General features: G+C 38.3%; 1 protein-coding gene across 2 annotated transcripts; it reads right to left on the bottom strand.

Annotated features, from left to right (window-relative positions):
- Positions 1-37: 37 nt before the first annotated feature.
- RIOK2 (RIO kinase 2) lies at positions 38-27,789 on the bottom strand. 2 transcript variants are annotated; one of them, XM_070233253.1, is made up of 15 exons: positions 27,713-27,789; positions 27,473-27,596; positions 23,356-23,419; positions 22,198-22,295; positions 21,680-21,771; positions 18,872-19,093; positions 15,415-15,553; positions 14,561-14,677; positions 12,447-12,622; positions 9,828-9,916; positions 7,525-7,716; positions 6,731-6,823; positions 5,436-5,957; positions 3,824-3,920; positions 38-325 (listed from the first exon to the last, which is right to left on the bottom strand). In XM_070233253.1, exons 6-15 carry the CDS (start codon positions 18,935-18,937, stop codon positions 161-163), a joined length of 1,656 nt encoding a protein of 551 aa, XP_070089354.1. In that variant the 5' UTR covers positions 18,938-19,093; positions 21,680-21,771; positions 22,198-22,295; positions 23,356-23,419; positions 27,473-27,596; positions 27,713-27,789; the 3' UTR covers positions 38-160. The 2 variants fall into 2 exon arrangements, with proteins under 2 accessions (XP_070089354.1, XP_001504656.2); XM_001504606.5 differs by lacking the exons at positions 21,680-21,771; positions 22,198-22,295; positions 23,356-23,419; positions 27,473-27,596; positions 27,713-27,789 and adding an exon at positions 19,373-19,495.

Here is a 27,789-nt window from a genome sequence, read left to right as displayed (position 1 = left end):
AATTATCTTTTAGAAGATATGCATTGAATGAGTCAAATTCAGAGATTAAAAAAAGGTTTATTTATCTATTTATATATCTGCCTTCGTCCGAAGAAGACTAAAGGTGGCCTTAATAGGGATCACTGTAACTTTTTGAAAAACATTCAAGATTTTAAACATATTACTCTCCCCACAAGCTGGCTGCTTCCAAGCTGGATTTAATATTTTGCATGTTTTCCCTCTGCTGCTTGGTAAATATATTTGCTTCTCCTTTCTGCAATCGACGTCTGACAGCTGACTTTTGCTGTTTTGTCAATTGACGTTTCACCTTCTGCTTCACCAGTTCCTGGAAAGATTTAATGAATTATTATCACTGATAATTGACCATTTTGATAAGGAGTAAACATTCAATAAAACAAAGATTTATATTACTAATATTTTTCAAATTTCTGTTAAGAGCACGAATTTTTAAAATTCCAAACACTGATAGTGCTCTATGAAACAACAATAAAACACCAAACTAATTGTTATAACATAGAAGAAATAAATTCCTAAAAGAAATACAGATTATAGCAAAAAGTAGTGTACAGTCACAATTCTTTGAATAACAAGTCACCATAGTGCCACCTAGCGTCCATCAGGAAAACTGAAAAAAACGCCCCGAAAAACCACAAGCTAAAAACTGCTTGTTCCTCTGCTTTCTAGGTAAAAGCAGGTATGGCTTTGTGGCGGAAGCTCATGTTTGAAAGCACTCACTACAGTCAAAATATATCCAAGGGTGTCTTCATAGCTTCAGGTATAGAAACGGCCTGATGGCAGCAGTTACCCATGGAAAAGTCTTCATACAGTTTTTGGGAGATGTAGAATGCTTTCTCATAACAAATGAGCATAAATTCAAATTACTTCTTATCACTTAAGACACACGCTGTCAACGTCACACATAACTTAGATGAATAAAAAATCTAAATATTCTGTCTGCAATAATCTTTTCTTTCTCTGAAGCACTATATGGCCTGTTATTTAACTGTATATAACGCTGCATCCTCCAACTTGTCTCCTTGAAAAAGATAAACACTGCAAGGGTTGAAGCAAGGGTCTCTTCTTAATATGCCCCACCTTACGCTAGGCACAAAGAACCATTTACTAAAAATCTGTCAAGTTAAAAAATGAAAGAATAGTGGACTTGAGAGGTAAAAGGGGCTAGAAGAACTCGTCTGCCGAACACACTGTTTCCGGGATCGTATTGTGTAATATAAGACTTTGGATCAGACGAGTTAAATCAAACTTTGGATTATTTTACGTAGTTAAGCAGACCATATTCAATTAACAGGCTTTAACAAGTTATCCCTCTTTAGTCTCACCATTCTCACCGGGAGGAGAGGTGAGAGAAGAGAGGGGGAAAGAGTGGAAGAATCAGAACTCAAGTTCCTGCAGAGGCTGACACCCCGTGAGATGCAGGCCCCCCACCCAGAAAGACTAGAGACTTAGAAGGACCTGGTCTTTCAGAAGTTTCAGAGCTGAAAGCAGTAGGATTGGCTGAAAGCTTAAAATAAGAATGAAAGGCTTCCAGGCCCTTCCCTATGCCAGGAAGCCAGGCAACTATCACAGCCTCCCCACTCCAGCAGGAGAACCAGAATCCTGAATCCAAACAGCATCTTCTCAACCATGACAAAGATCAATGGAGCAATACCTTCAGAATTCTGAAGGAAAATTATTTCCAAACCACAACTCTAATACTTAATCTCCCAATCAAATGTGAGGACAGAATAACCAGACATTTTTAGTAACAAAAAGCCCCCCCACCAATTCACTCAAATAACTACTGGGAGCTATACTACCAATGAAAGAAGTAAACTAGGTAAGAAGAAGAGATGGTACCCAAGAGATAAGAGATGAAAAGTCCCAGGAAGACAACAGAGAGCACGCAGTGCGTTTAAACTAGAGGAGTTCAGATGGAGGCCTCCAGAATGCTTCCAAGAAAAAAATCAATTTCTTTTATATATTCTGACTGAACTGTCCTTTGGTTCTTTACTTTGATGAGACTGAGAGAAAATCATGTCAAGTAGCCAAAGAATATAAGGAGATAATGGATTACTATGCATGTACCTCCCCCTAATCTGGGACAATTTACAAATCCTACAAGGTTAATTTTCCTCGTGTTAAAAAAAGTGGGAGAAAAATCTCATTTAGTAATTTTTTTAAATGATGAAGTGAATTAAAATAGGTGTGCATTATTTCAGGGCATAATAAAAAAATTAACAAAAATCACAATTTTGTTGTTTGTTGTCACTGATGGTGGCCACATATTTATTAAACAGCAATACACCTTAACGTTTAATTACAATTTCATTCTGTGACATATTAGAAAGAACAGGGTTCAAAAATGGCAATAACTTGCCAATAAATAGGGAACTAAAAAAGTCTTTTGAGGAAAACAAATCTTACAATTTTAATTTCAAAGAACAAAATCTTTTACCTTTGCACAGACACCAAAACAACAATCCTCAAATTTATGGAGGTAACTGTTTTCTCCTGACCTTCTAACAAAATGAAAGTGACCTCAATGAAAATACTGTAACTAGATTTCCAAAAGAATATAGAATTAAGATGATCAATTTGTTCCCAGTAATGGAAACTTTGCTAATCAAGTTAAGCTAAAGAGAACGTTTTTCCCCTTAGAAGGCAAATCTGTATTTCATGATGCAATTCACTATAGGCTTGACCCCATGAACTGTACGTTCATGCTGTGAGCTATAAGGGAAATGGCATAAAGTCAAAAACTAAAGACAACATCAGAGCCATCATCTTTATATACAGAAGAGAGCATAACTGAGAATTTAAGGAGGTAGCATGAATTATCAATCTAACTTTTCTTTATAGGCAACTGCCAATTTTACACCACTGTAATTAGATATAAAAGCACTTACATTTTGAATCTGAGAAACCAGGCAAGAAGGGTAATAAATCTCAGTAAGTATAGAAAATATCAAAGCTAAGAGTGGACAGGCAATCATAAAGTGTGAGAAATTCTTAATAAAGACAGGTGATATAATACTTAAAGGTAGATTTTATGTTTTAATATAATTAATAGATATTTCAAAGATGTCATAGATTTAAAATCATATGTTCAAAAAACCAGGTAAATTATAAGGCCAACAGAAAAGAGTACATAAAATCAATACATTTCTAGAATTCCACTCTTTTATTTTGGTCTGACAAGCTCTAAATGTTTCTATTATCAAGTAAAGGTCCCAGAGCTACTAAAAGTGTGCTACATTACGGCGAGAAGGCCAACAGGCAGAAAAGCTCCTCAGCAGGAACTGGACTACTATTATCCGGTCCAGAAAACGCCCCTTTGAAATTCTTTTGGACATGGCTGCTAAACGTCCCACAAAAACCCAAGATAGAAAATTTAGAAATTACCCATTTTTCTCTTATAAAATGTAAGACTAGTGAAGCCGATGCATCTTGACACTTTAGCTGCAGTGCCAGGTAACTGAGCGTCACGTACCCTATCTGGGCCACAATTTCCTCATTGTTAGAATGCAGAGACTAGACCATGAGAATCTACAGTTCCCCGTGGATCTAAATTTCCATGATTTTATCCTTCAAGTTTAAGCCGGTTTACATGCTGCCCTTTCCCAAAAGCTCTGATAACTCCAGCTGAAGTGAACCCGCTCTCCTAGACTAAATCTGTACTTGTTCTAATTCTATACTATGAATATGAGGTCCAAACGGCTGAGGCTGTCTCGCACATCACGTAATCCTCACAGTGCCTTGGCTCAGGAATCTGTCCACAGGACTGACCTAATAAATATTTGGAAAACGCTGACTAAATAGTTACCGGAGGAATTGTTGAACAGCTTACAACACTGCCCGCAGAAGTAACGCTCAGTGTTCTTGTTCTACGTTGCTTAATATCTTCAATATTTTCTTCATCTCTAAAATTAAAAGAAAATCACAATTTAGCTATTTTTTTAGTTAATTACACTTGATTAATTTATATCATTCCCTACATGATAGTAAAACTTAAAGAGATAAAACACCTCAGACAGTTCACTATATTTAAAATTTGTGAGAAGGTAATTCAGCCCAATATAGCAACAATTTTCATTTTTCAGCATTCTGATAGTCACTATCAAAATTTCAAAACGGTAGAATGTTTTGGCCATCAAAATTTATCATCTCCCCACAATCCATGTCTCTTTTCCACTAATCCTTTCCTCCACTTTCACTTTACTATGTATAGAAAGTTGCCTCTTACAATCTAAAACGTTGGGATACTTTCTTGTCATCTTCCCAAACAAAAGTAGATTGTCAGAGGAACAGAGAAAACACTCTGTAAATTCTGCTTTGCTAAGGCAGAAAAAACTGCAAGGATGGAAACTGTCTAACTTGTTTCACACATTGCTCAAAGTTTTAGTGTATACAATGTATAAGAAACTCAGACAATATTAATTCCTAACAGTCTATATTTTTTAGCAACATGTTATCTTATGTTCCTGCTTTGAATAATAAAAATTTTGCCCGTGTTCAGAGTAAGAACAAATTCTGTGCTTAGAAGACCATTTAACCTATGCAGATTTTCTTCTATTTCTTACTCAAAATCCTAAACCACTGCCACCCTTAATTTTACAGGTTTACTATTCAAGTGATAATTGCCCTATGTCTCAATATAGAGTTATATGGAAAAGGAACAAAATTCTCGTGTTTTGCTTCACAATAAAACTCTAAAGATAAAGGAAGCCTTAGGATGTAAGCCTGAACATGTATTGAGAAATGCCTAATAATGTACCGTTGATTTGCTTTAACTGCCATATTACTATTTCGAAACAAATAAAACTATTATTTCATTAAACCATAATTGTTTGATTCTGGATAAACAATTCAAAATCTAAAAATTAAATTTTAGATCTTTGGCTAATCTAAGTTGAGGCTGGTTCATTAATATTTGCAAGAAAAAAAATTCTTAAAAGAAAAATAAGAGCATAACACTATATAATTTTAACTGTGCATGAACAAATAAGGACAGAAGGTTCAAAGTACCAGGGAAAATTCACTTTAAGTAGATATTTCACAAAGAGAGCTTATTTACTGCATGTTTACTGGACTATACACAATCAAACATACATCAGATGTACAATTAAGAAAATATATGAACATTCATCCACCTAAAACCTGATCAATTTATCAAGAGATCTGTATTAATTCCTTAAAAGTAATCAGTTTGTATTTTAAGGCAGAACTGCTTAAAACTGAATCAATAGGCTGTCTAGGATCAGGTCAATTGTAGAGGATAATTTGAATACCACAAAAGGGTTATCTGCTTTCATTTTACACATAAAGGTACAGAATACAGCTGTCACATCATTTTAAAAAAAACACTCATTTACCAGAATCCAAGAAAGTATAGGTCTCCAGATTAAAGCCAAAAATCAATCAAGAGAAATCCATACCTGAAAGGCCTGAAGCCTCTGTTCAGCGACGACAAGGCAATCAGAAGAGGGCACTCATCTTCACCCTCTGCAGAGCCCGTGGGCACTCCTCCGCGACCTGTCTTACCGTCTTGCCTGGTGTCATTTTCAGTTCTGTTTGTCTCCCCAGAAAACTCAGTTACAGAATTGTTTTCAACAACCTGCCCTTTTATTTCTTCTAAAGCTTGACTGAGTTCAGTCATTTCAAAATTGTGTGCATCAGCACTGCCCTCTGACAAATTGTCTTCCTTTATTTGTTCAAGGTCTCCAGCTGATCTGCAACAGCAGGCAACTAATTCATCTCCAGAGTTCCGTTCACTTTCATTTTCTGATCTGCAAACCTTTGCTTTCTCTGACACCTCTTCATCAGACGAGCATTCAGAGCGCTCCTCTGTTTCAGTGTTTTCATCATCCGGACCCAGTGGAGGAAGCAGCTCATCGCCTGCCTGCATCTCCTCGGCGCAGCCGCTGGCACAAACCTCCACATCAAGACAGTCCTCCCTCCTAGCACAAAAACAGCCAGCACTCAGAGAGAGGGAAGATCCATCTGACACAAATAAATATTTATTATTCTGATAAATTATGATTCTCAAATAAATTTAATAGTTTATACATTTTAAATATTTTTCTTTGCTTAAAATGTAAGACTCAAATTACTTAAATATACAAATTTAAAAGACATATATGCTGGTGGTCATTCACAAATGATGACTGTGAAAAGCAACATGTATTTGTAGGTTAAAAAACTTCAGTTGATATTTATTGACTTAACAAATTTAATAAAGAAGGCCAAAGATGACTTCTTTTGAGTTATGCCAATCATCCCAAATCAGAAAACAACACCTTAACTAAGTATATAAAACAAATGAGAAAATTTGGCTTTGAGAATGTACATATAGTTATGTTCCATAAATCAATCAAAGATGGCTCTTGTTCTGAATAAAGGAAAAACACAAACTCTGATAAACATTTGGCTTGATTTCTTACAAATGGGTTATTCACATAGCATCCTATATTGAATAAAAGTTCTTGAATTTGTAAGAAATTAGGTATATTCTTCCCCCAAATTCAGTAACTTTGCCATAATGGATAAAAGGCAGATATTTTCTGGCTTTTAAGTTTCATTCATATACTACGCAGCAATGATACTTAGCAATTATAATAATGTGTCAAAGGTCACTATTTGGAAACTTTTTAGATGGAAGTGTTAACTTAGAACTAAATAAATTAGGTATTTAAACAGAGTTCTATCATTTTAGGCAAGGCAGAATACAAACCTGACATCACTAAAGGATGGATAAAGCTCACTTTCATAGCTGAAACGTTTCATGAAGAAATCTCTAATGCATTTAACATCTCTGTCAAAATACCTGCAAAAACAAGAATGAGTTTTGATGTAGCCTTTGTTGCTCATCTTTTTCCTTATTAGCCAATGACAGCATCCTTATTATTTGTTATGACACTTACACTCCTCATATGAAAGAGAAAAGGACGTCTCATTAAGGCCATCAGGGATTATCGAGCTATGCTTGGTCAAACTCTCTTGGAGGCAACCACGGAGCCGAGAGAAAAAGGGAAAGGCAGAGAGGATGGGTTTCTAGGGTTTCCATCTCCGTGTCCCTACTTCTGAGCAGGCTTTTATGTGTTTTAAAAATTGAGCCTCCACACCTAAAAGTTTGTTTGAATAAAAGGGTCCATGAGTAAGAAAGTTCAACTTTTGAAAGCCTGTCAGATTACAAGAGTAATTCCAATTCTTTTGATGGTTTATAAAAGCAAGCAGCTTCTTCAGATTTCTAATACACAGAATAAGCTTAAGGAATAGGTTTCAAAAATTGGATCAAAGAGTATTTTTTTCCCCTCTAAAAATGAGGAATAAGAAAGATTCTCTTAGGGGGAAAATAGTAGTTTGATATCCTTTAATAAAAAAACAAATTTTTAGACTATTAACATCAGCCACCTTAAACCAGTTATTGACCCAACTGACAGTATCACAAAATTGAAAAATTATAAGTAAAAAATGATCGCATCACACATAAACACATCCACATCCAGAATCAATTTCAGTATATACCATTCGGCATTGGGATGAGAAGTTGAAACCATTTGTGGAAAATCAATCATGGTGATGTGGTCATCTTTATCCAAAATGAGATTGAATTCATTGAAATCTCCATGAATCAGTCCATGATTTGCAAGTCTGACAATTAGTTCCATAGCTTCATCATATACTGATGCAGGATCTTCAACGTGGTGTATCTGACATCTGAAAGTATTTTAAGTATGAAAATAGGTTATTTGTACTCATTTATGATTTTAATGAAAGCGTGTGTAAATATACATTATTTCCACTTACGATTTTAATGAAAGCATGTGTAAATATACATTATTTCCACTTACGATTTTAATGAAAGCGTGTGTAAATATATATTATTTCCACTTACAATTTTAGTGAAAGCGTGTGTAAATATATATTATTTCCACTCCTTGTCTCCCTAGCAGTTTTCCCTTCACACTCATCAGAATATAGATACGATGTAACATCTCATTAAAAATCTAACCAAAAAAAAGCCACACCCTGCCTCACTTCTGTATCCTTTCCACTACATCCTTTCTTTCATCTTCTTTACAGCCAAAGTCCTCTACGTGTGCTTTCTCCAATTTTTTTCCTCCCACTCTAATGAACCCATTTCAAACAGGCTTCCAGCCACCTTGTTCCAATGAAATAGCTCCTGTCAAGACTACCAGTGACTTCCACGTTGCTAAAACCAATGGTCAACTCTTGGTCTTCATCCTCTCTGGTCTGTCAGTTAACTTCTTCCCTCTTCTTGAAACACTTCCTTCACTTGACTCTTGGTACACCAACTCTTCAGGCTATCCTCTTTCCACACTGATCACTCTTTCTTAGGTTTTTTTTGCTAGTTTTCCATCTTCTTCCTGACTTTTAAATTTTGGAGCTCCTCAAAGGTTAATCCTAGGACCTCTTGTCTTATTTAGAATCATTCTTGGTGACCTCATCCAGGCTTATGTCTTCAAAGACCATACATACACTGAATTCAATCTAGATTTCTTCTCCGAATCCCTAGGCAACTCAAACTTACCTTGTCCCACACTGAACCTCTGATTCTGCCCCTCTAACTCCAAATGCTCTTCCTGTGGTACTCCCCTCTCTGTAAATGGCAACTTTACCCTGCCAATTAATTCGTCATTCAGGTCCCAAACTGCGGCATTATCCTTGATTCGCCCCTTCCTTCATATCAATATCCAATTCCAAACAAATCATGTTGGCTCTACCTGCAGTACATATCTAGAATCTGACCACTTTTCAAAATCTTCACATCTACCACTCTGATCTAAACTATCATCATCTCTTGCCTGGATTATTACAGTAATCTCCTAATTTGCCTCCCTAATTCTGTCCTTGTCTCCTTTCAGTCCATTCTCAATACAGCAGCCAGAAGGATCCTATTAAAACATCAGTCAGATCATGTCTCTTAGTTCAAAATCCTCCAATGGCTTCCTATCTCAATCAAAATAAAAAAGTCCTTGTGTTAATTACTGCTACAATGGCAATCACATTACAATATATAAATGTATCCAATCAACATGTTGTACACCTTAAATTCACACAATGTTATATGGCAAATATATTTCAATTAAAAAAAATTAAAAAGCCCTTGCAGTGGCCTACAAACCCTAACTGACATGGTCCCCTGCTGCCTCTCCGATCACTTCACTTACAATTTCTCCCCTATTTCACTCAGCTCCAGCCACACTGGCCTCCTCACTGTTTTCTGAACATGAGGGCATGCTCCCATCCCAGGATTTATGCACTTGCTGTTCCCTCTGCCTGGAATGTTCCCTTAGATATCTGCATGGTTTCCTCACTTCTTTCAGGATTCTGCTAAAAAATCACCTTATAAATGTGACTTTTCCTGACTATCCCATGTAAAGTAGCAGCCTCCTATACTCACCTCAGTACTTCTGGTCTTCCTTACCCTGCCTTATTTTTATCCACAGCATTTACTGCCATCTGATAGCTATTTCCTTGTTTAGCTATTTATTGCACGTCTCCTTCCACCAGAATGTAAGCGCTACGAGGGCAGGGACTTTGTTTTGTCTACTGCTGAGCCTAGAACAGTGCATGGCAGGTATTAAACTGCTAACAAATATTTGCTGAATGAATCACAGAGATTACAAAATCCATGATGTCAGAATGAAATTGAATTTTCAATTTGCCTTTGAGTCTACTGCTTTATGTTAGTTTTGAACCTCTCAGAAGCAATATTCTATTTAATTAAAAACATTTTTACTTTTAAAAACTGAACCTTCATTTATTTATTAGGACCCATGGTTTCAAGAATAATAAATACTTACAGAGGATAGCCATTTATGAGTTCCATGACTACTGCATGGCGATTATAATCAATTGGCTTTGGAACTGGAAATTTCCTCTCATACAATGCCTAAAATACAGCGAAACAGGTATAAGCTGATGAAAAGGTCATTAATTTTTAGGGGAACAATAAAAGTAAATGTACCTGACCACAACCAGAAAAAGAACATACAAGTTTTTACAAAATTACAGTTAATACATGATTATTTACATTATGGCTTATGCACTGCATAGAATGAGCTAGACACAAAAACAAAACTTTAAACCAGTTTAATTCACTTGTTTCACCAAACATTCATTTACTGAATATTTATTAAATATTATACATAATGTTCTGGGGTTACAAAAATGAGTGTAAGAAAGTCTCTGCCTTCAAGAAGCTTACAGTGTCTCAGGATATATCCTCGTCTACGTTCTAAGTTTCACCATTTATTGGAGTGTGCTTAAAAAATTCAAATGGAAATAAACTGTGATTTAAGAAATACTCTGTCTTCTGCCCTATTAGAAAATGAAATATTCCAATAGATTAGGCATTTTGGTTTATAGAGCACTGGGCTTTTTCTTCAAACTAAAATATATGACATAAATCTATGATGTGACAAAGACACACACTGCAGTAACCTGAGTCAAACGTCCCTTCAGATCATCCATACATCTTCTTCTCTGTGCTTAACTTTCTCTTCCCTATTGCTTATAAAGTCCTCTTATTACTTCCTTCAAAGTATCTTAGATTTATGCCCTCTGCCATTTGGAATGCTACCATTTCTAAGTAGGCACTGTCATTTATACCTGAGTACTCTAACACCAGTTCCAGCTTTTTGCCACCACATTACCCTTTATTAGTGTGACAATATCAAACTAAAATGCTATGCCAATGCTCCATTTAAAGAAATCTACAATGGCTGTAAATATTAATTTTAGTCTGGACAACTTTTCCTAGTCTTCAAAACTCTGTAATCCACTTATCCATTCCTAGTTCTCTCAATACTCTCTCCAATAAGCACTGAGGTGACTGTCACCTATAGACACAGGGCTCACCCCCAGATTCACGTCTCTGCCCATACCGGCTCCTCTGCAAAGTACTGTCTTACTGTCTTCTCACAGCCAGATCATACGCACACTTTATGACTCTACTTAACTCCCACTCACTTGGTGAAATCTCCTTCATCAACCATTCTACTCTATAGAAATTTCTCCAAACTCAACATATAATTTGATTTTTAAACTCTTCTTTGTTTTATGTGTGCTTGTGTTATCTTCCCAACTTTAAGACACAGACTGCATTGTTATTCCTCTGGTATCCACCCCTTCACCCTACCCTATGCCAGTGCTTAATACAGTGGTAGATGCACAGCTGATACTCAATATATACTCACTAACAGGGTTAATTTTAAAAGGCTGTCTACTTCCCATCTTCTTTGGACAGGAACTGAACTACCTCCCACTCTCCAAAGATTTCTGTTTGCTCGGCTTTAATATATTTTTCAATGTAAGTGATTTTGAACACACGTTGGCAGGGCAATAGCATATGATAACCCTAACTACTGTCATAGTGGTCTAGCCCTTGTGCCATAGCTTAGCCCTTAAGCTATAGCTCAATCTTATTCTCTCTTAGGAAAATATCAATGTATTTAAGGAGCATATTTATGCACAACCAGGTTCTATTCCTGTACTTTCATATAAATGCCCTGAGAAAACACCTGATACAGTTTTGGGAAAATGTGTAACAATCCCTACCAAACTGCCTTCTTACTGACTGACTATCATAGGATACAAACCATCAGTATAAGACAAGAAATACATAACACGCATGGCATCAATATCACTTATTTGTACTGCTTCGAGAATTCTTCCCCCATGATCGCTAAAAAGTTAAGCACATGAATTAAAATAACCTACTCAAAAAATACCACACTGAAACTCCCAAGAAACAACTGGTTATACACTGGAGCGACTTTCAATAATTCAAATAAAAAAAAAATGAAGATAAGTTATAAAAAATAAATCCTATGGAGAGAATAAAAATGCAATGTTATTTTTTGTTCAATTTAAATATTATTGAAGTTAATTTGGTTCCTATTAAAGATATTTAACAAATCTATGCTGAACTCAATTTTGAAGGTGAATGGTCAAAAACTAAAGAGTTTTACCATTTCTAATATACATACAAATTTATAAACTGACATTTCTTCCATTATGTGAAAGAAAAATACGAGTCAACTTATCTGAGACACTAAAGTTTCTACAGATGGTAATTATCTGCTGTTTTCAATTACAGATAGGCATATGTATAGTTATATACATTGAATAAACATTCACACATACACATTTGTAAAGCAGTTACATCAGTAATTATTTCAGGCTACTCTATCTTATTAATATTGTAGAATACATGTTGCCTTTATTTATAACAATTAAAAATACCTTCACATAGAAGGAAATCACCATAAAAACAAATAACAGAAATAATCGAGAGTTAAAAGTCTAAGGATTGGGATTGGGGGTAGGGAGATGTGGGGCAACAGACTGATGCTCGGCACTACAGCCTTTCTGCTACTTGTATTATTTGGTTAAAAAATGTAGAATTATTTTAAAAGTACCTTCATGTAGGCAAATTCTTTCATGGCAGAGAGACGAGATAAATAAAGCCATGACATGTTACGCCTGTGTTTATGGTAATCACGCTTGTTCTTCAGATTTCGAAAGGAGGTTCTTCCCAGTCTGTGAAGCTTCAATGCAAACTGCTGCCCTTCTTCATTTGCAACAATGTAAATATCTAGAGCCCAAATTTTAAAAGGATCATTATTATACTTTTATTCCCAAAAACTGAAAAACAATTCCAACTTTGTCTGATTTTATTTGTATCAAATTTTGTTTCCTAATAACCAGGAACACTTACCATTCAGCAAAATGCTTTATTTTAATTACAATCCAAAAAGTTAGGATGACATGCATTAATATCTACTACAAAAGAAACTAGGGATGCAATATAGGTTATCGCTCCCCAAAGTGCGCAATGCTCAACACAATTTAGTGGGGAAACATCTAGCTGTTCCCTGGTGTCCCGTGCGTATGAGAAGTGATTTGATACTATCTTCCTTTTCAACAACATGAAGTTCAATTCTTCAATGGCCTCAATGAAAACACTCAGTTGTTGGATAATAATCAGAATGAAACAGTATTCCAACCATCAAAACAAGTTGCTGCTTGTAATACTGACATGAGAACACATTCTAATTATTCATGAGAAATTTTAATCACTACATTTCTATTGATAATCAGCCTCTCTCTCTCACTTTGGTGGGATTATAAATTGGTGCAAACTTTTTGGAGGGAAATTTGGTAATATCAAAATTTTAAATGCATACAATTTTTGCTGTAATAATTTAATTTCTAAGAATGCATTTATCATTTTCTTTTTGCACATCTGCCACAGAGGCATCTGCACAAGGATGTTCACCTCATCACTACTTACAGAAACAGAATGGAAGTAACTTAAATGTCCACAACAACTGGGACTGGTAAAATCAATTACAGAGCATCAATACAATGTAATACTCTGCAACTATGAGAAGGACATATCGGCTCCTATGAAATGGTATCAGGGATGCATCAAGGGGAAAAAAATCAAGGTGTAGAATACTAAGTACTGTTTGCTTTCACTGGTGATTAAAAAAATATGTGAATGTATATACATATATCCTCAGTACATTATATACTTGTATTCACATAGAATAGAAGGATATGTAAGACATCAGTAAATAGTGATAGCTTTGGGAAGTAGTAACAGGAGATTGACACCTGGGTTAGGAGTAAGATTTACTTTTTACTGTACTCTCTTTTATACTATTTATCGTTTTGCATGCAATGAAGTTCTTGAAAATAAAAATAGCCATTTTTTTTAAATTGAAAAAAATTGGACATAAAAAAATTAAGAGGGAGCATATTTCAAAAGGCATCTCATTCCCTCATTTTATACACTTTACACACAGAGAGGTGTATTTAGCACTCCTACATTAGTTATTAAATATACATCATAATATTAATGGATATTAATACAAAAGACACACAAACCATATGAAGGACCACAGCAACCTCCTCTGGGGTAGGCTTCCTAATAATTCTATTACTTCCAATTTTAATTGTACTTCTTCAGTTTAGATAAACAATGCAACTACATAGGATAAACTATATAAAATAAAAGCAGAGTATCAGAGGGCATGGCAGAGAGAAAATCATGTCCTGTTCTTTATTTCTGTCTTCCACATAGAAGATTATTTGCTCAATGCTATTTCACAACGTTTTTTCCTGTGTTCTACACATATCTAATTTTGACTTGATCATACTGCTGTGATGGAAAAATGTGTTTTTGGTTTTTAGATATTCAGTGTTTTCTAATACTTCTTTGTATTAGACATTTTAACTATTACTAATGTCAAATTTATCAGATATAAAATAAGAGCAAATAAAAAGTTTGCCAAAGCTTTCAGCTATCAGAGGGAAATTAATTTCTCAGTATACTGAATTTTCAGTGATAGACTTAGGAAAAAACAATTATCTCCTAAACTTAAATGGCAATTTCATAACATGTATTGCTTCCAAGCAACTTTTCAATTTACTGTATAGTTGGAAAAATTAAACGATGAATGCTTTCTTAAGGGGAAATATAAACTAAAAGAAAGAAAATGCGTTGAATAGTACTGTTAGCACTTACCAGATTCTTTGCCAACACCCATCTGGTTTCCGACAGACTCAACTACCTGTCTAGAAGAAAGTGTTTTCAAAGCCAGGTAATCATAGCCTGCATTTGTCAACCGATAGCCCTGGACAGCTAGACAAAAACGAATGAGAAAAACCCTTAGTTACATTGTACCACCAAACCACATCAGCTCAAGTCATGGGAAGTCTTAGATGGAAAAAGACTAGCAGTCTTACAAGTCTGACATTTCTTCCTCTAATTTGTATTTCTTCCCTAGAGCGTGTTACTCGAGGTGTGACCCCACTGACTAACACCAGTCTATAAATGTTTGTTACCAGTTTGTGACAAGACAGAAAAACTGAAATGAAGTGGCTAAACTACAAAATTTTTATATCAATTTGCCCAAGTTATTTTAACTATATTTTGTTACTTTATTCCAATAGTAAGGAATTTCTGCCTATATTTTGTTTATCAGGGTTTTTTTCATTTTTCTAGTAATTACTTTCTTATTGATATTTTATAAAAGTATGGACCTGTGATAGGTTGAAAAAAAGAAACTCATCCCTCACCTCTGGTGACCTGAGAAGTAAAGCTCTCGCGTCCAGGGGCAGATTGTATTTTCCGAAGACGCAGGAAAGGTATCTCTACCCTACTTGCTCTTCTGCGGTTAGAGCTTGCTAATCCCCTCTGCGGAGGGGGGACACTGCCCCACCTCTGTGATCTGCGTTGGCTCTGTGACTGCTCTGCTGTGTCAGTTCCAGGTCTAGAACTTTCCTGGTCGGGCAACTTCCACTTCCTGCCTTCTGGAAAATTGACTCTGGGGGCTGCCAGTTGCATCAAAACCCACCAATGATACCACAAATACTTACTTTTGGTACGCTCCCAAGCTATGAGCTTATGTTTCACTAATTCTCTTAACACTTTATTGCAGCCACCATGTTTAAGGCTGGCTATGGACGCAACCAAACTGCAGGGCACTATCTCATGGTTCTTCATGCCCATCTCAACCTGCAATCAAAGGCATCATTATGTAATCACAATCAACACACAGCTGTGGTCTATCAAGACCCTGCTAAGAAATTACCTTCTCCTTCACACTTTGCTGACCACATAGTTGCCCAACCGATTCTAAGACATAATTACTACCTTCTCTGGACATATTTTTAATGACAATTTGATATGTAATCACATTTGATACTCATATTCTGTCTCTCTACTAAACTACATGCACTTCAAAGGGTGAGACTTGTGAGTGCTTAACATAGTTACTGACACGTGGTACATACGAAAATATTTATTGACATCTACTAAATATTTGTCTTTAAAAAACAGATACTCTAGGTATTTATTACAAGGTATTTACTGACAAAGTACTATATGTTGGCATTGCGGAGACTTAAAAAAAAAGTAAAAATACTCTACCTCTGGAGAATTTACTGTCTTATTGTGGAAATGAGAATGTACACATCTAATTCTAGTAGAAGATAAGAAATGATAGGGGCTGGCCTGGTGGTGTAGTGGTTAAGTTTGTGCAGTCTGCTTCAGCAGCTCGCAGGTTCAGATTCTGGGCGTGGACCTAGCACTGCCTGTCAAGCCATGAAATCCCATGTAAAATAGAGGAAGACTGGCAACAGATGTTAGCTCAGGGCCAATCTTCCTCACAGGAAAAAGAAAAAAAAGAAATAGGTGCTAAAAAAATAGGTGGCTCAGGGCAGAACAAGAATACTTCTGGCTGAGGGATCAGTTTTAATGAAGGGGTGGCACTTCGGACTGACTGAGAGATAGAGGAATATAGAAAAAGTAGACAAGGGATCAGGGAAAGACCAAAAAAGATTTGGGCATGGCACATATGTAAGAAAGTACAGAGCACATGAGCAGCTAGTACAGTGGTAGCTCAGATGGGATGGCATGCAGAGTTCGTGAAAAGAAGGCTCGAAAACGCTTCTGAGTAAGATATGGAAGGCCTTGAAATACAGACCAATGAGTTTTAAATTTTATACTGAGGACAGTACAAAACCCTTGAAGATGTTTAGGCAAGGGGGCTATATGAACACAGGTTGTTTTAAGGACATTAATCTCGCAGGAATACGCAAAGTGGTTTAGAGAAGGCAAAAACTGGAGGTGACATGGGGGGAGGCAGACGACAGTTCAGGCCAGAAGAAACGGAAACCAGAAGAGGGAAGAGGTGGTGGTAACGGGAGGAAGGAATTAAAGATCTTTAGAAAACAGTACGGGAGGGACTGGCAGTGATATGGGAGGGTAGAGAGAGTGAAGAGTCAAAGCCGAAGTGAAGAGGAAGAGCAGGTTTTAAAATAATAATATATATAATAATACACAATAATTATTCTATTATATATATTTTATATATATTATATATGTTCTATTACATATATTATCTTAATGGAGTTTGGGAAAGGAGCGAGGGAATTCGACTTGAGCACACTGAGTCTGAGGTGATGGAAGGTCCTTCAAATGAAGACATTTAAGGAAAACTGGAAAGGCAGATCTATACTCAGGAATGAAGTCACAATTAGAAGGAAAAAATTGTCAGCTATGTGATAGAGGGAAGAGATGAAGCCATAAAGTGGATGTGATCATCAAGCAAGAAGTAATGGAAGAAAAAGGAGGGTTGACAGACAGAATTTGGGGGGAACTTCATACTGAAATGTAAGGGCAGCCGGTCAAAGCATGATTATTGATGTGGGAGGCATCAGAAAAGGAAAGGGAAGAAGGGGTCAGGGAGAGGTGCCCACCGACGCCAAGGCTGGGCAGACTCAACTGAGATGGAAACACTCTTTTTAATGAGTAGGTCATTCCTTGGTAAGTTTCAAAAAAGAACTTAAATATTTCAGAGACAAAGGTTTGGAAGATAAATTTGGCATCTTTTTGATGTCCCAACCCAAACCTCACACTTTCAACTTAACTCATCCTCCATGCTTTGTTCTGTCTCTCCCAGCCTCTAACATTCTTTCTCTTGGCTTCCCTACTTCTGTCAAAGGCATCAAGGGATGAGTGAATGTGCCGAGGAAGCAGAGAAGGAAGATATCTTTCAGAAGTAACAGTAGGTATTTCGAGAAAGTCTAGCTGAACTGAATCAGAGGAGAAAGAAAAAGTGTCTTCCAAATTTCATGCTGAATTTGCATTTGATAGTTTAATCCTTAAGTACTGCCTATTTAAGGAAAACATGATAGCTCCTAAGTCAATTTATAGTTTTATTCTACAAATGCCTAATCTATGTGTTGATCTTTGTGCCATAAGACTAAGACCATAAAATCAGTTTCTGTCACTTCCCTGCTTAAAAACACTCAGTGGCTCCCCTGTGCTTAGAATACATTCCTAACTCTTTACCAAGCCTGCAAGGATGTACGGCACATGACCTGGCTCTCACCTTTTCCAGTTACATCTCCAACCATTTGGTTTCTTGCTCACTGTACTCCAGCCACACTGTTCTTTCAAAAACTGTTCCTGTCTCAGGGCCTTTGCACTTACTACTGCTGTTTCCTCTGCCTCCAACTCTTTCCAAGGACTTCAGTGGGCAGGCTCCTTCTCATTTACCTCCTATTATTCTCCCCCCATTCTGTCTTTTACTTAGCAAATATGCATTCAGTGCCTATCAAGTGCCAGGAACCTTTAAAATAGGCCTCAACATTTTCGTTATAACGGTAAACAGACAAGATCCTTGTACTCTGGCCATCTTCTCCGACTACATAATTTAAAGATAGCATTCATGCCCCCGCCCCCACCATGCACATCGTTTCTAGTTCGTTACCCGCTTCTCTTCCTCTTTATCATCTTCACAGTACTTACTGCCTGATATCATCATCTTTATTTACTCGTTTACTTCATGGTAACGTCTCCCTCGTCTTGTCTGTCTTGTACCCCGCTCAAGTCCCTAAAACGGCTACTAACCCCCGACAAGGTGTGGATTGAATGAAACTGCAGGAATGCTGTGTGACTGGGTCTGTGAGTGGGGAACTCAAGGCCACCAATGCTCCTCGCGAGCCTCCGCCCTCTCAGCGGCTCGGAGCCCGGTCTGCGACGCTGCCCGGGCCGCAGAGATGCGAGCGGCGCTCTGGAGCACAAGGAGCGGGGGCACAAGGGGAGGAAATGATCAGAAGAGGGGCCTTTGCTGTGTCTGGGGGAAGATGACAGCTTCCGAACACAGGCTTCTGAAAAACCCGACTCTCCGTGTGCTCCCCTCCTTCCACGCTCGGGCGGCCGCGCTCGGGGCCCAGAGCGCGCTCGGCTCCCGGCAAACTTCGAGAAACAGGAAGAGGACGCGCGGTGGGAAAGGACAGAGGACAGAGGGGGCGACGAAGTACTCACCGCGGTCAGGACCCTGAAATCATCCCGACTCATGTAACGCAACTTGGCCACGTTCACCTTCCCCATGGCGGCCGCGCCCGAAGCCCAGAAGCCCCTCCACCACCACCCAGAGCGCAGATCAGGTCCCGGCCCAGCCTCTCACGTGTCCCACAAGGGCTGGTGGCTCGCGCATGCGCGGCTCCTGACTGCAGGTCCTTGTCGTAAGCAGAAGTGCTATTCTCACTGCCATGGGGAAATAAAATATCTTGTGAGTTTTATGAAGCGTATAGTACAGAAAAAAGCAGAGTATTTTTTTGTAAAGTGATTTTGTCGTGTGACTGAGTTGGCGGACTCTAAGCATTTGCTACAACATGTCATTGAATTTTTCGTATGTGTCAAGACTGGCTGCTTAAACGACGCGACCCGCCTCTGAGAAGTGATAACTTTGATCAAGTTTTATCCCCAAACAGCAACTCCTACTTTAGGCAATATGAACTCCAACAAGAGTGGGGGAAAGTGAACCTGAGCGCGACTCCCGACAATCACAGCCGTTAAAGACAAAAACAACTGTAGTCACATAAGCAGTCCCTCTCCTAACTGCGCCTGCTCCGGAGGGGGGAAGGCGTGCTTAATGACAACTCTCCCGCGCCTGCTCAGTGCGGCTTTAAGGTTGTACTCGAGACTCTGGAGTGCGCCTGCGCTTCGTGGGGGTGGGGTTTAGGGTGATGGGCGAAGAGTGGAGCTGTTGCGTTCTTCTGTGCTTTTCCAAAGAAAGTGAGCGTTTTGGTGGTTCGGAGCGGACATACGCGGGTTGGATATGGAGAGCCGAAGCACGATAAGGGCTTTAGGAGAGCTAGCCACAATGGCCCTGAAACTCTGTTCAAACACGGAGCTAACCGTTTCATAAAATATGCACTGGAGTTCGAAGGCAGGCAGTTAAATCTGCCCTGTCTTTCCAGCCAGAATACCTAGTTCTCTGAAATCACAGAATACAGAAAGCAGAACCCCCTATCCCCTTTACACTACGACCTTTGGCTTCTTTTTCACTTGAATGCAGTAATCTTTGATTAACCATGCTCAACTAATGGAACTTCCATTGAAATGAAAATTTTCTTTCTGTACTTCTCATAAGAAGACATAAAAATGAAAAGTTTTTCAAGAAACCAAATGACTAACTTCTGGAGCAAGAATGGCGTGGGAAACAGTCATTTGGGTGTCTACTCCTAACCCAATTCTGTAGCAGGCATTGCTAATCTGTTATGGCACAAACCTTGCTTTACTTCTCAACTCTCCTCCAGACAACCACCACTAATTGATTGGATTTGGCTAGAATTGCTGTCTTGGTTCTGGCGTATTCCCTGGGGTTAATCACACTGAGCCCAAATCTCTTATACTTCAATATTAATATATATATATTAATAAAATCATCTATCAGACCCTCGAAAAGTGATTCAAATATTGTTCAATATTCTGTTCTACTCTGTTATGCTATGCTTAATAATGGTTAAAACAAAACGTGCACAATATTCTTCATTCTCTCATTTACTTTTTATCAAACATATATGCCAGAATTTTTACTTGGTCCTGGGGAAACTCAATCCCAAATCTTAAGCCTTGTGGTAGAAGGAGATAAATAAAAAATTAGAGAATAGTATGACAGAGTTACACAAAAGATTTATCATATTATTATTTCCTCCTCCCAAACCCTCACTCCCTGCACACACACACACAGCTTGTCCTCACAAGCTGCAGAGGATCTTGCCTGTCTGCAGATTAAAGTTCAAACTTCTTAGGCTGGCATTCAAGATCTTCAACAATCGGTATTATTACTTGTTCTCAAGTAGTGGATAATCTTGGATGATTGAACTACTTTGTTTTTTGCTCGTACAACTCCCTTGATTACCTGCCTCACTGCCTTTTCCCTCTATCTGTAATGCTCACCTTGCCTTTTCGTTTTTCTTCTTTCCAATCACCATATATGTAAATCCAACTTACCATTTTTCAAATTCTATGCACCCCATAAGCTTGCCTTTATTATCCCTGTATTGGTTTCCTAGGGCTGCTGTAACGAATTACCACAAACTTGCTGGCTTCAAACAATAGAAATTTGTTCTTTCACAGTTCTGGGCCATGCTCCCTCTGGAGGCTCTAAGGGACATTCTGTTTCTTGCCTCTTCCAGCTTCTGCCAGCATTTGGTGACTGCTGGCATTTCTTGACTTGTGGTTGTGTCACTCCAGTCTCTGCCTCCATGGTCACATTGACTTTCTCACTTCTGTCTGTTTCTCCCTCTGTCTCTATCTTATAAAAATATATGTGATTGCATTTGGGGCTCATCCAGATCCTTGATCACATCTGCAAAGTCTTTTTCTTTTTTCTTTTGCCTTAGAGAGTAAATTCATAGGTTCTAAGGATTATAACATGGATATATTTTGCGGCGGGGGGGGGGGGGGGGGGGCGGGGACATTATTCAACCTATCACAATCCCAAAGGAAAGTAAATTCTCCCTCTTCTAATCTTCTGGAGCCCTTTTTCTTTAATGATTCTATCCTCTTTTTAACCTCCTCCACTAGCCCATAAATTAGATTAATTATGGAAAAATTTGAACAAAGAGATTGAATAAAAAAGTTTAGAGTCAAGAAAAAGAAAAATGATATATTTGTGTTTAAGATATGATACCAGCTAAAACTCGGAAAAATTGTAGTTGACTTTACTGTACATAGCATATAATGCCATACATTTGAGTATTAGAGATATCAGTGGTGGGAAAAGACATGATATGGACTATAAGGATATGTGGAGTTTATGGCAAGTTCCGATGAAAGACTCACAATGCAGACTTGTGGAGTTCTGGAGCATGGCAGAATATGCAGCAGAAAGTGATACACCTTTTGAAAAACAGCTCCTGGCATGCTGCAGATCCCTGAGAGAGATGAAGAACCAAGCACTGAGGTACCAAGTGGTACTGTAGCCACAACTGTCTTTTGTGGACTGGTTTCCGTCGGATCAACCATGTTATAAGGTTGGACAAGTTTAGCAACAATCCATCATAATGTGCAAGTGGTGCATTCAGGACTGAACACAAGCAGGAACAGAGGGTACAAACAAGCTGCGTGAGTAGGTACCCTGGACTCCATGTCATTCACTACTACTGTCCAGGTGCCTCTTCTTCAGCTCGTACTACCGTGGTTGATCTCTTATGATCAGCTAGCAAAGGAAAAAAAGCCCACATTTGGTTCATGATGAGTCAGTTTGGTATTGTGGTTGAACCCTTCCCCCACTTGGGTGGCCTTGAAAGAGAAGTGATCAGAGAATATCCTTCCAATGGGCAGAGCCTTGGGAGGTGCACCTGGTCCTCCACTTTGTGCAGCAGGAGAAATAGCCCAACGTTAGAATATACATGGATTCAGGGGCAGGGATGAATAGCTTGGGTGGTTGCTCCAGGGCCTGGAAGGAGAAAAATGGTTATATTAGGGACAAGGAATTCTGAGATAGAGGTATGAGAATGGATATGGGAGTGGATAAGAAGTGTGAGGATCTTTGGATTGCATATTAATACCCACCAGAAAGTATCTAACACAGAAAAGGCACTAAACAACTGGGTAGACTAAAACCTTGTCAGTTGGCAAAAGCCAGCCTTTGTCATTGCAACCTGCCACTCTAATGAAGCCACAATTGGTATACAAATGAATTAGTGATAGTAGCAGGGAGGGAGGAGGCCATGAATGGGCCTGACAACGTGGGCTCCAAATTCCAGGGCTAAACGAGCTTCCTGAACACTTAGTTGGCCTCCAGTAGACACCAATGCTGACTGAGTTGCCAGTATGATACCATCACTTGAAGAGATTAATTAGTCACTTGCTGTCAAATTGACTACATTGGGCCCCTTCTACCATAAAAGGGCCAGAGCCAGAGATATATATGATAGTAATAGATGTGGGCATGGATTTGCCTTTCTTAGCTGCAAGGTCTCAGCTTGCACCAGGATTATAAAGCTTACAGAATGTTTGCTCTAACAGCACAGGATTGTACTTTACTGCAGAGGAGATATAGCAGTATGCGGATGACTGTGGGATCCCCGCTCATATCACATACCACACCATTCAGAAACTGCTGGATTGATAGAATGATGGGAAAGTCTATTGAAGGAACAGCTGTTGGAGGCACGGCTGAAGTGTCAGCTCAGAGGTAATATCCTGTGATTTTGGGTGGCCATCCTCTGAGAGATCAATAACTTATATATGGTCCCGAACAGGTAGAATACATGGGTCGAAGAATCAAGGGGTGGAAATAGTATTCGCTCCACCTGCTGTCGTTCTCAATAATCCACTTATGAAATTTCTGTCTCAGTAACTCTGGGCTCTGAGAGTTTGGAAATTTTGGTTTTCAAAGGAAATATTTCCACCAAGGGTCACAACCAGAGTTCAATTGAGCAATGAACTGTGGCTGCTACCTGCTCTTCAGACCACTTGTTTCAAGGAGACATGACATAAGAGGGCATACAGACCTTGGGATGAGGATCTGAATTACACCATCATCAGATAAGTCATGGAGATTAGCATTCGTGCCAGCTAAGGGTGAGAGGAATCCAGAATGGATAGTAAATGAAGGGTAATGATGAATATCACTTATAGCCCAAGACTAGCTGCAATGATGGGGTTTTCCCCATTTCCTTCCTCTTCTAAGATTCCCCCAGGAAGAGAGGCTCACTGGAATCCTGAAGGAGCTGCTTCCAGACCTTAAACAAAGAAGTGGCTCCAAGCAGCACAAAGATTGGACTGTGGTGGTCACTGTGATGTACCACCCAGCCATCCCCCTTCAGAATGAAGGCCTTACTCCTCCAGATACTGGGAGTGCTGCCCGCAGAAAGTACTTGGCTGTCAGCCTCCACTTGGATTGCATAGACTGAATGTAGCCACCTCACTCAAGGTCACACTTCCTTTCTGGGTTTGCCCAGATCCAATGACTGGACATGAACGTCTAATGGCTCAACCTCTTTGCCCAAACTCAGCATAACTCTGAAGGATCATCCTATCTTTAGAACTCCCTAGAATCAACTGAGGCCTCCTTTGGTACTGTGTCACAGTTCAACCTCTTTCTTTGCTTAATCCTGTTTCTTTCTCTGTTTTCCTCCAGGGGTTGACCATAAGAGCACTCCCAATTAATACTGCGAATACGGTACACGGTCTGCTTCCTGGGGAACTCAGCCTTCATTAACGTTTTTCTGGGCCCTCAACTTAGTGTTAATGGGACCCTGCCGTAAAAATGGGATAGTCAGTATAAGACCTCCAACTGAGAGATAGGTCGTTGGCTTAATTTTGCCACTCACCAGTTTTTTGACCTTGGGTCAACTCTTAACTTCTCTTGTTCATACAAATTTTTATTTTGAATGTTTACTATACAACACATTTTGGTAGACAAAACTCAAGTCCTTTCCTTAAGCAGCTTATAGGTCTCTTGGATCTTAAGTTCTTTATTTATGCTATGAAAGGGTAGGACTTGAATTGGTGTTTCTAAATCTTTTGTCAACTTAAGTCCCCTCTCAGGCCTCATAACCTTCATTCCATTCTGGTTGAGAATCATGCTCTTCTGGTGTATCCCTGGGAACCAAGAATATTTGGTTAAGATTTGTTTTTTGAAAATAGTATTTTCGTTTTGCGAATAGAAAATTGAGAGTATTAGATATGCCTTTTCAAACTGTACCCTCCAAGACCTTGGTGATTTTGATAGCACCGTTCACCTTAGGAACTACTGGACAGGAGATCAGTCAGGCTGGGTCCAGTCAGGGACAGAAACCATATTAGTTGCTTAAACAGAGAATTTAATATTAAGAATTAGGAATTTGGCATAAAGCTAACTAGAAGACTGAGAAGGGGAAAGGAGAATACTAAGGCACCACAACTGCCACTACTAAGGTTAGAGCAACAAAAATAACAGATTGAAGTGACTAAAATTTAGGAGCTTGGAAAAGAGGCCTCACAGATCTGAGACCCAGATCTTTGAGGAGGAGGCACTGTCACGTTGGTGCTGATAGCTCTGGGGCAGCAGGACATAAGATTGGTTTGGCAAGTGTTGGGAAAACGGCAAACTAGAATCAGCTGCTGCCATAGAAGGACAATGCTGCTGCTGGCCTGAAAAAGTGTTGGGACAGTGCTAACAAAAATGGCATACCCAGGAAGCCTGGAGGAAGCAAGCAGGGAGCAGACAGAAGGAACAGGCTGATTATTACTTCTTCTAGGATTCGTTTTCCACAGAGTTCAACATGGAATCAGCTTGGCAAAGCAGAAATGTGCTTTACAGGGTCCCAGCCCTTGCAACAGAAAGTGAAGTGTACAAGTCTGTTTTAGAGCTAAGAGACAGTAGCTTAATAACTGGCACAATCTTTAAGAGTTTTTTGAGCTTTAAGATTCTGTTTGTCTGCGTATTAGATCTGCACAGGGTATTGAGTAAGAATCTTTATGGTTTGTCTTCTTTTGAGATGTTTTCTTTGTATGTGCCTTGATTCAGAGAGTAAATAACTTGTTTCAGATTTTTGATCTTCTACTCCCTGGCCTTACTTGAATGAATGAATGTACCTATTTTAGTCCTGTGCTCGCTTTGTTCTTTTTGTTATTGTTGTTATAATTGTTGTTTACAAGAGTTAAAAATAATCCCATTATTTTGTTAGAGATTTTTATTGAATAAGGGCTTTCGAATTGCCTAAAATAGTGTGTGCAATTGTCCTGGTTACAAATTAAGACACTTGGCATATTATTCCATGTTACTCTTTCAAATGCTGGAATTCAAATGTTTCCACACATTAACTTTTACATAGTTTTATGATTTCTTTCTTTGAATAATAAATCTGGGCTTTAAAAATATTCCCCAGCCTCTGGGGTATTTAACTGGCCCTCTGTTAGAACAGCCTTGTTAATCTAAGCTACTGCCTGACTTCCAAACTTGGTTAAACGTTCTTCTTATCCCCCTTTTAACATGGTTAATGTGCTTCTCTTTAACATGAAAATATTATTTGCTCACGAGGACTTCTTATGAAAGTAGACTTTATATAAAATGTGGTATTAAACTTTCAGTAGGAAATGGTCAAATAAATAGAGAATATTAAAAATGAGGTGTTCAAAGTGGAATGGTGAGTAGCTGAAGAGTACTTAAAAATGTCTGTTGATATAAACTAACAAACATATGAAAATGTAGTTGGTCACTTGTGTTTATCAGCTGAAACTTTCTTATAAAGAATCATCTATGAAAAAAATTTATTTTCCATATAAATGTATGTGATGGTCCAAAAATACGCATTCTCTAAGATCCAAATTGTGAAAATGAGTTCTAGTTAAGCTTAATGAAAGGGAGTAACCATGCCAGACCCCCAAATACAGCAAATTCTTTTCCACGGGTAAATTTATAAATATCTCTACGTGCTTGCTGAAAGTCCAACCTGAACAGAGCAGTTCGTACACTGGATTCTTTCATCCTGGTTCTGGGAAGCCACTGTTCTCGAGACATGTTCCAATGGTTCTTTTATTACGGCAGGTGTCCCTTTTCAAACAGGTCTCCCAAGAATAAGATTGTTTGTTTTTTTTTTTAGAATTCTCAACTTTGTTAAGATGCCATCTTATAGTCAGAGGACATCTGGAAATGTTGAAATTAGCTTTTAAAAAAGAGACTGCGGTTACCATACTCACTAATACTCTGGTACTCCAAACTCATTTATTAGCCTACTAGGGAGTTCTCGTCAAGGAAGTTAGAAGTTGGCTTTAATTGTTTTGTATCTGCCGCCTGAATATTCACGTTGAACTGATTTGTTTTTCTGAACATACCTAATGTATGTTAAGCCTGTGGAATAAAGCTCACACAGTGTAGTTTAGCCAAAAATAACCTGTTGGCTGGTAATTTTTAGAACTTGCACTATTTCTAAAAATATTAAAGGTGGTGTCCTCTAGTACTTAATATATGGCCTCTTTCCAGTCACTGGAGGAATAGTTTGTGAATAAACTGAACCCCTTTCTTGGGTTTTTCCTCATGGTTCCTGCTCTAGGCGTTTTCCTACCTGTTTAACTCAGGGTAAGTGGATAAAAGAAAGTAAGGTGAAATGAAAACTATGCTGTTTTTATTGTTGTTTTTATTTTATTGGCTCTGATAAAATGTTTCTTAAGAGGGTGAAGGCAAGAGGGTTCTGGGTTATCTAAGGATCTTTTTTCCCATTGTTTTCCCTATTTCTCTAGATCACTGAAAGTAGATAACAATGTTAGTTTCTTAAATGTCAAGATAGAGTATAGTTTATGTATGTTTAAGATATTTTAGGACTAAAATTTTAAAGAAAACCATTTTTATTTTTAAAAGTATATTCTGATGTAGCGTGTCATGTTCAACTTTTTCGGTAATTTCTTTTTCAATATTCACTTTAAGTTTTGAACTTATTTCTACATGATTGTTAGCAGAATCTGCTAATTATCCCCAATGTCCATTCTTTCCTTTTAGCGATAGAAGCTGCTAATCTCCAGCTGGGCACATGTCCTTGAGTTAGAGACTATATTTCTCAGTCTTGTTAGAGTTCGATGTGGTTATATGTCTAAGTTTTTACCTATGGCATGTGAGTAGAAATTATAAATGCACCTTCTGAGTCTTACCTTTAAACAAATTGGGTGTGCAGATCCCTCTATTTCGTTCCATTATCCTTGGGCTGGACCTTGACCATTGTGGCAGTGAGCCAGCTTCAACCATGCAGATGAGGGCAGTACTCTGAGCAGATATCTAAAAAACAAGATGGAAAGGCCCTGGTTTCTGGGTGACCCCAAGGAGCAGGCTGCCTTCCATTTTGCTCCACCTGCCTACCTCTGAATGTTACATGAGGGAGCAATAAACTCTACCTTATTTGAGCTACTGTATTTAGGGATCTTTTGTTACAAAAGATTGGTTCATACCCTAACTAATACAGATAGAATTT

This window comes from Equus caballus, chromosome 14 (genome assembly GCF_041296265.1).
Source record: "Equus caballus isolate H_3958 breed thoroughbred chromosome 14, TB-T2T, whole genome shotgun sequence".
Lineage (NCBI taxonomy): Eukaryota > Metazoa > Chordata > Mammalia > Perissodactyla > Equidae > Equus > Equus caballus.
The sequence above is the reverse complement of the archived record's forward strand: the minus strand, read 5'-3'. Positions and strand labels throughout refer to the sequence as shown.